The 9,520-nt window shown below is 34.3% G+C and overlaps 1 protein-coding gene across 1 annotated transcript in view; it reads left to right on the forward strand.

The window, feature by feature from the left end:
- Positions 1-9,520, forward strand: part of LOC106871316 (E3 ubiquitin-protein ligase arih1l) — a 48,397-nt gene that overhangs the window by 14,721 nt on the left and 24,156 nt on the right. The window contains exon 2 of the mRNA XM_014917705.2: positions 6,129-6,196. Coding sequence (XP_014773191.1) covers positions 6,129-6,196 — 68 coding nt within the window. The remainder of the gene's footprint in view (positions 1-6,128; positions 6,197-9,520) is intronic.

Here is a 9,520-nt window from a genome sequence, read left to right on the forward strand (position 1 = left end):
TCTCTCTCTCTCTCTCTCTCTCTCTCTCTCTCTCTCTCTCTCTCTCTCTCTCTCTCTCTCTCTCTCTCTTACTCTACTAGAGGATCTGTATAAATTGATCCTTCAGATATGTAGTTTAATCTATGAAAATAATAATTTGATGAGATAACTAGTTTATAATTTAGGCTCCTTTATAACGTGTTACAAACCTTACACTAACTTAATCCAGCTCTGCCACTTCCTCACCTCACACTTAACCCTAACCCTAACCCTCTATAATTGCTAGACTTTACTGTCATTTGTGATTTCAAGTATACCAAATAAACTTCCCTGGGTTAGAAATGCTTCAGCTCTGAGCAGTCACTGATCCTCTACAAGGTAAAATTATGCCTCTTGCTCATATAACCCCTACACAGATTTAGACATTCGAGCGAGATCATTGAAGGGTGCCGCTGGACTGGCTCCTGTGCAGGTAGCACGTAAAATACACCATTTTGAGCGTGGCCGTTGCCAGTACCGCCTGACTGGCCTTCATGCTGGTGGCACATAAAAGCATCCACTACACTCTCTGAGTGGTTGGCGTTAGGAAGGGCATCCAGCTGTAGAAACTCTGCCTATTCAGATTGGAGCCTGGTGTAGCCATCTGGTTCACCAGTCCTCAGTCAAATCGTCCAACCCATGCTAGCATGGAAGGCGAACGTTAAATGATGATGATGATGCTTACAAAAAGAAAAAAAGAAGAAAAGCTGATCAACCCATTCTCTCTGCACCTACCTGTTCTCTCTCTCTTAATACTACTACTGTTTCACTCTACCAGATTCTGTAGTAAACATTTTATCCAATCCCTTGATCATTCTGAAATTTTCTCATTGCTCAAGTTGTTCCCTTCAAATACTAACTGACAGAAGTTCAAACTGAATTGTTGCATCTTTCCCAATCTACTTCACCCTCCACTCTAAGAAAATCCTTGCAAGGGTTCATGAATGCTGCCTTCTGCTTTAATCTAATAGAAAAATATTACAATACAATGTTGCTGCCTTTAAAAGGCTATTTAAATTTTATCCATTTTCAGCATAAAAGTGAGGGTGTGTGTGTGTCTGTGTGGATGGGGACTGTATTAACATTTGTTTTCCTCTCCCTATTTTTCCTTGTTAGTTATTTGCCTTACCTCAATGTTGCCAACACACTACCATATAAATGGCAAACCTCTTTATATAACTTTTTTTTTAAATTTAAAATGTCAATCTTATTAAAACTAGTTTGTGAGCTATATATTTATTTTTCTGTGGGGTAGGGGTACGTTGGTTGATGTGTTAAATAATCTGTTTAGAGATAGATACTAGTTAATTTTTTTACCCAGTCATTTGTAGTTAATATTCTTAAACTTATTTTACTTAAAAATTAAATGCTTTAAACTGTTCCTATTTATTACAAACTTTTAAATAACAGCAATCAAGATAGAAATATATCTAAGGCTGATGCAATTAACTTGTAGATAACTGTAGAAAACAACTGTTTGCCTGTTAAAAATGATTTATGTTGGGGATGTATTATTTTTTAATTCATTTGTATCACCCTATGTTAATTTGTCCATATTGTCTTACGTTAACCATGTTTGAAGCTAATTAGTTATTTGTAATGCAACTTAGAATGGATTTACTCATAACAAATTTGCTTGTATCTTCATTACCTTTTGACTGCCGTGGCCTCAGCAGTCTGCATACTTCACTATATTTCTTGAAAAATGGTTCATCATTTTTGATCTTCTCGTTTTGTCTCTTTGCATCAATCAAAACAAAAATGCATAACTGGCTATTTTTTTCTGTTTTTTTCTTTTTATTACAGTTAAAAGGAAGCTGATACTCTTTCCTAAATGCTCTTTGAATTCCTCCAAACATACTCAGAATTTCCTAGCTTATCCATTTGATTATATTCGTCCTGTTTGCTTGTGGGTTTCTCTGGTGGACAATATTACATTCTAAAACCTGCAGTTTGTGAAAGTCAGCTTCAGGAATTAAAATAGTTGACCTTTATAAGAGAACTGGGTTATGTATCAGCTTAAGAATTCTCTGCTAGAAAAAATAAGAGAAAGCAGTTGATTTCTTCACTCAAGAATATTTGCACTTTGCTTTGCCTATTGCGATACAGATATTGTCTACAGAATTTTAAATGGCACTCATTCTTTCTTGCTGCATGTAAAATGTTTCTATCTTCAGTTTAGCCCTCGTTTTGAAAAGAGTTCATTCTCACATAGTCTATAATTACATAAACTTATTTTGCATTTAAAATTTTAAGAAACTTGTATTGTCCAAAGTTTGGTCTATTGTCAGGATAACCCTTTCAAAATATTTCATTTCTTCTGTTCTGTCCTCCATTTAGAAATCATTTATGCATTAATGGATTGCTTGTAAACCTGTAAACCATTTGTAGTGATATGAAAGTGTGTAATAAAGAGTCAGAAATAAGTCAAAAAATAAGTTATTCTACTGTTCAAATTCTTCACGATTTTTCAAAATTGTTTTAACTATATGGGCAGTGTATTTTACTAGAAATATGGTCACTAAAGGGTTAAGTTTACTGAGAGAAGTTGTAACTTTAGTTTCATTATCAAAACCTCTTTTAGCAGACGACAAACATAGGTGACACAACTAAGTGAAATAGTGATATATATATATATATATATTTCATATACACTAAGTAATTATCAATAAGTTGGATTGTGAAATAAAATTATGGTCATGGTAACATAAGTGTTGATTTCTTCTTCCACCTGAAGATGTTTGATTTATCTATTTTATTCTGTCTATTCTAGTGTATGGCTAAATCATTTGAATATAAGTATCCTTCTTAGTTTTTTTTTACATCTGCATCTGTCACAAAATGCTGGTTTTGATCCTTTTCTCTCTTGGTAAGAGAAGTCCATTGTCGGTTTTAGCAGTGGAGTAGATTTGCACTGAATATTTCTTGCTAACAAAGTACTTGGCAATTACATAATGCTTCTGCTACAGCATCAACATTCTGTACCTCCCCGGGGTAACCATTTGCATTGAATTGGACAGTTGGGAGTTCAGACATAGTACAGCATCAGTATGAACCATCAATCCTTGTTTCTTTCTTTCATTATCATCATTATTATTTGTATGTCTGGATTTTTATATTTTTCCCCTGCTTGCATGGGCATGTGAAAAAACAGATGTTAGTATTTTGTAGTAGTATTTTAAATCATTTTTTCCCCTCTCTTGTTCATACTTTCATCTTGGGAGAAATATTCTATTTATACAATATTCCAATTTTATTTTCACACAAAAGTGTTTGACTTTCATAAATGTCACCTGATGTAAAGTTAAATTTTTATAACAACTTTCCTCAGCAAAAGGTCACATGTTTTAGTCTTATGAAACTAACATTATCTGACATTTCTCACACATGTATGCAATCATAAAGGAATATCATTTAAGCCTATAGTTTTAATTGATCCATCAATTGCATCTTGTTCTTTTTAATGTTCGATAAACATTTGTATCTTAAAAGAACAAGAAAGTACAAAAACTTAGTATATTGGGCATTCTTAATAAGTTATGGTTTCAAAGCAATGTCGATGTCCAGGGTGTTTGATTTGGTGTTTCTGACATTTTAGTAGAATGTCCTGTGTTCAGAAAAGCAACTCACTGGTAATGGAGAATTTTACTAAATTTTCTAAATAGCCAGGTGTGGTGTATATAAATATACAAATGTGAATTGACTGGCATGTGTTTAATAGTGACTAGATGAAAAGGTAAGGTAAAAGAAACCATATAGAATAGAACAAAGCTGACATAAAACTTAATTATTATTGGATGGTAGATTGACAGTAGCAGTTGGACTTGTGGTATTTACTTATGTACTTTCAAGGTCAAGTTTGTTCTGATCCTCTTGGGATCAGCTAAGTACAGGAAGTCGATATAATTGAATATACACTCCACTGAAATTTCGAGTTTTGTGCTTAAGTTAGAAATCGTCAACACATAGTGAATGGTAGAATCAGTAGAGGGCCCTGTAAAATGTTTTGCACTATCAAGTTAATGTCCCTTTACATTTTGACTTGTGATCCAGTCAGTTGACTTTGTCTTGTTGATAAATAAATACTAATCAAGTCCTAGGAATGAGTATTGCATCTATTGTGAAGCTGTGTCAATGTAAGAAATCATTTTCATTAAGGTGGCAAACTGGCAGAATCGTTAGTGTGTCAAACCAAATGCTTAGCAGCACTTCTTCCAGCTCTCAATGTCCTGAGTTCAAATACCATTAAGGTCGATTTTACCTCCAATATTTTGGGGGTTGATAAAGGATTGATCAAGTACTGGGGTTGATGTAACTAACTAACCTGTCCTTCACTAAAATTGCAGGCCTTGTGCCAAAATTAAAAAGAATTCTTAGCAAATCAGCTGAAATGCTTTACAGTATTTTTCTAAGCTCTCTTGGTTCAAACCCTGACGAGGTCAACTTTGCCTTTTGGAAATGATAATGTACCAGTCAAGTACTGGGGTTGATGGTATCAGCTAACCCTTCCTCTCGAAAGTTCTGGTCTTGTATCTGAATTAAGAACAAAATTTTAGCACAGTAATATTGCTGAAGACTAGATTTATTATTATTTTTTTTTTTTTTTTATTTTTTTTTTTAGATGATGTTTCTGGCTATAATATCTGTTAATTCTTACTGGTGGCGAAATGGCAGAATCGTTAGTACGCCGGGTGAAATGCTTAGCGGTATTTCGTCTGCCTTCACGTTCTGAGTTCAAATTCTGCCGTAGTCGACTTTGCTTTCATCCTTTCGGGGTCGATAAATTAAGTACCAGTCGCATACTGGGGCCGATCTAATCGACTGTCCGCCTCCCCACAATTTTCGGGCCTTGTGCCTAGAGTAGATAAGAATATGTTAATTCAAGTTTTCATTTAACTGATGTTAGACTTTGTAAGAGGGAAAGAAAAAAATACTTCCTTGTGCCTGATTAAAGATGCATCAACCAATAAAGAGCTGGGGTTAATAAAGGAATCAAATCTATGTTGGGATTAGGGTTAGGATTAAATTGGAAACTGAAAATACTGCAGATTAAAATGTTAAAACTATTTAAATACTAATCAGTAATAACATTTTCTCTAAAACAATAGTTAAGTATTAACATAAACAGCTAATTATAAAGCCATCATTATGGGTTGGATAGGTTCACCATATATCATATTGTCTTATCACCTCTTATATGTATCTTAATATCAGGAGATCTAATTTCATTTCTTTGTCTTTCTATTTCTTTGGTATCTTCCCATCAACATATGACATCTTTTTATCTGGCACCCATTAACTTTCAATATCACATGTGTATAACAAGTGAGGTTGCCTCTTGTGACTGATGCCCTTAATGTCTAGCTACTCTCTTGTGCTTAACTTCTCATTCAAATTAACAGAGCACATTCAACATTTAATGTCGTATCTGCTGTATTATTCTCCATCCTCTTCTATTCAGTGTCCATCAACTCACTACCTTGCATTTAACTTTTATGCAAAGAGAATAGCCCACAGTTGCTTCTTTCCTCTTCTTCATTACTCTAGCTATTATACTTTAGTTACATCCTCTTCCTGTAGGAATTAGTTTAAATCCACTGTAACTACCTCTTTCCAATGCTTCTCATTTATTCTTGTAACAGTTGATCATGATACTGCCATAACAAACCATTTTAGCAGTTCATAAACTTCATTTTATAATTGTTCTTACTGTTAAATGCTTCTGATGCATCTAACACTTTGGAAGTCCTGATTCTCTGTCAGCCTGCTAGAAATCCTGTTGCATCTTTTGTGTATTCATTGTTAGAAAATATTTGGACAATTCCATGTCTAACTTAGCAAAGACCATTATTTAGTAGAGTGGCTTCTCATTTTGTGATTAAAAAATTTTTTTTTCAGCATATTACAAATTCACTGTATAAGGTACCACTTTGTTGCCATGTATTTGAAATTCACTTCCTGTATAATGTTGATCAAGAACCCTTTTAGAAGCAACATCTTGAAATTGTTTACTAAATTTATTTTTACCTTGTTCAGGTGAAAAAAAAATATATATATGAATAGAATTTTTTACAAAAGTTTTTGTCAAGCTTTTTCTTTTTACATTATAGATACCTGCAACAATAACAAGAATTCTTTTGAACCACTTTAATTGGGATAAAGAAAGATTAATGGAACGGTAATTATATATATATATATATACACACACATCTTATGTCATTGTTTATTGTCACATTAACCACAGGAACATTGGCAATAATAAGCAGTCGTCATTCCTTCTTAATAATACCAAATATATTTCATCAATAATTGCCTTTTTCTTTAATATAACAGAGTATAGTAAATATGACTGTTGTATGTATAACACTGTCTCTCACTATTTTTATATTTCACTGCTTTTGTAACCCTCTGGAAGATTTTATAGAACTTAGAGTGGGGTATGGGTGGCATTTCTTGGACAATTCTTTATCTTCTCTCCAGTTGCCCATATGATGATTTGATCTCAGCAGTACAAACTAATGGAACACTTGTCAGTTATAGTCCACCGGTCCCATTGCACCTGTTAGTAAATTATATTATGTTGACCTAGCTTGGACAGGTCTGATACAGTTCTTTGTAACCTCATACATGTCCACAATACTACAGATGAGTAATACAAATGTATTGGTTGAGAAGTTATTTTAAACTCTTTCTCGTTCCTATCAGCCATATAGAACTGGACTAAAGTGAGAGATTTTCTAATTGGCTTCTTAACTATCACTCTATATACTGTCTTTTGCCCTGTAATTTTCACTGTGGACTTTTTTCAATAATATAAACTTTATGCTATAGCTTTCTGATGCTCCATGATTTTAATCTTGAGCAGTCGGCTTGTTTCCTTTTTGTAAGCTCTAGTAGCTAAGGTCTGTTTGCCAAAGAGATAGGACATTATCATAATAGGATACATATCTTCTGGTCAGTTTGGTTTTAATTCTACCTTAGCAACTGAATAATTTCTTTGCAACTCTCACATTCTTAGAATTTCTATAAAGCATACTCTACATTTGAAATAAGACTTAAATATTTCTTCCTCCTTATTAAGTGGTAATCACTGCCACCTGATTTATTCAACAATGTCAAAATTGAATTTAAAAAATTTAAGGAACCATTAATAAAAACTAAAACTGAGGTGGATTAAAAGAAACTCTAGAATGCCTGTTTGTGAATTTGTGCAAGCATATGTACTTTTATGGAAAGGTGAACAGGTTTAGTCAAGTTTTGTACCACACAGATTAGATTGGATGATTCTATTCTGTAGTAAGAATATACATCTTTTGCTTTTCTCATGCACTATACCTGCCTCGCTCTACCCCTACCCACTCTTGTAACTTACTCCACACCCCTTTTTTGTCCTTCTGTTTCATCATTGTTATTTTATTGTCAGTCACCTCATCGCTTCCCAGCTCCACTCAAACACTCCCACTCTTTCTTCTAAAACATGTTCTCAACCATTTTTACCTATGGATCCTTTTATTATTATTTTATTCTGATGAACTCCCTCCTCCCATAGCTATTCGATGTTTAAAAACTAGTTTTATAGAAACTTTTCAAAGTTTTTTTTTTTTTTTCCACACTAACTTGTATAGGTTGAACTATGGAAAATATTAGAGGAAGAAACCTAGCTGTTTCTTGCAATACATACCAATACATACATTTAAAGCAAAATTTTTTCAGGGGCCCTTAAAATATTGTGGATTCCCAATTTACAATTTTGTTGCATGGACCCCCCAGAAATCTTATATGGACTCTGGTTGAGAACCACTGCTCTAAAATACAAGTAGTCATACGGCTCTTCTACAGCAAGCAACTTGTTCTGCTCTAGCCCCTTCTCTCATGCTTTTACCCATTTTGTGTTTATTTCCCAGCATAAAAATACTCCCACAGGATCCAGTGTCTTGCAAACTGTATGACAACATCACTCATGCTGGTGGCACAAAAAAGCACCCAGCAAAAACTGTAAAGTTGTTGGTGTTAGGAAGGGCATTCAGCCATAGAAATCGTGCCAAAGCAGATACGGGAGCACGGTGCAGTATTTGAGCTCACTGGATTCTGTCACTCTAGCCTATGCCAGCATGGAACATTGACATTAAATGATGATTCTGAGCCGTACTCAAATGCGAGAGTGAAGAGTGGAGAGCATTGAGCAAAGCTTTGGTGGACACCTACCTATATACTGAATTCTCCTCTGATAGCAATTGAACATTAAGAGAGAGATACATGACATGTAGAGTTTTAAATGGTGTATTCTATTTCAAGAATATATGTCCTTCAGCATGGAAGCATTTTGCTTTGTTTCATTTTAAGTACTGGAATGTTATCTTCCCCCTTCTTTCATGGTTACTACTCAACTGCTTTGTTTTCTAGCTCCATTGTTGCTTGTCTTCAGCATGTCTCTCCAGTTCCTGTACATCATTCTTCTCTGTCTTGAGTCTGCATCATTTCATTTGTGATGTCTGATATTAGTTGTGTCTGACAGTATTGTATGTACTCTGGTTTATTTAACATGTAAAAGTTGGTGCCATGTTTTTAACAAATTTTGTATTGAAAATCTGACTACAAGGGCCTGAGAGCTTTTCAAATTGTTACTTGTCTACTATTATTAGTGGAGTTGAACACACAAAATGCCATGTTGGTTACAAGTATTAACAAAATAAATTGTGGACATGTTTATGGAATAGCCACGACATACTTATTGACTATTATGTATATTTAATATCAGTCATCAAAAATTAAGCAGAATTACGAAATTATTGAGAAACTTAAGATCAGTTTAAAATCTCTCAAAATTTGATTCTTAATCATTACTGATGCCAGAAAGATTCTGCTTCTCCTGTGTCAACATTTCTCCTACATCCTGTGATATTTCTGTAATATTTCTGTAACATCTTGGGTTTTTAACATAGGTCAAACAATACCTCCATTCAAGAGAACTTTTTCAATGATGGATTAAAAGACATTTTGGTAGCCTTCAATCTTCAAATCTAGCAGTTACATCACAGTCACTAATCCTCTGGTTGGTGGTGATCCAGTATAACAGTTTTTCCTACATCTCTGTATATAGAACCTGCTTCTCTCTGCATTCCTTTTTATTTAGCATTTCCAGTGAGACTTTTTTCCTGCTTTCTCTCATGACTTTCTCTGATACAGAAAATTTCTTCAGATGATCAAATTCTATAACTTTTATATTTAAAAGCTGTCAAAGTTAGATTCATTTGTCACCACTGATACCAGAAAGGTATGCTGCCTCTACATTTTGCCTGCATCTCAGTAGTTAACCATTATGACAGTGTTTGACGGGTTAAAATTTTACCTTTTTATACTTGTCTCTTCAATACTGTTGCCAGTGCCCCTGGACTGGCTCTTGTGCGGGGCCGTTGTAGGATTTTCAAGCGAGATCGTTGTTGGTTCCCCTGGACTGGCTCATGTGCGGGCGACACACAAAATCTTTTTTTTTTTTTTTTTT

This window comes from Octopus bimaculoides, chromosome 10 (genome assembly GCF_001194135.2).
Source record: "Octopus bimaculoides isolate UCB-OBI-ISO-001 chromosome 10, ASM119413v2, whole genome shotgun sequence".
Taxonomy (NCBI): domain Eukaryota; kingdom Metazoa; phylum Mollusca; class Cephalopoda; order Octopoda; family Octopodidae; genus Octopus; species Octopus bimaculoides.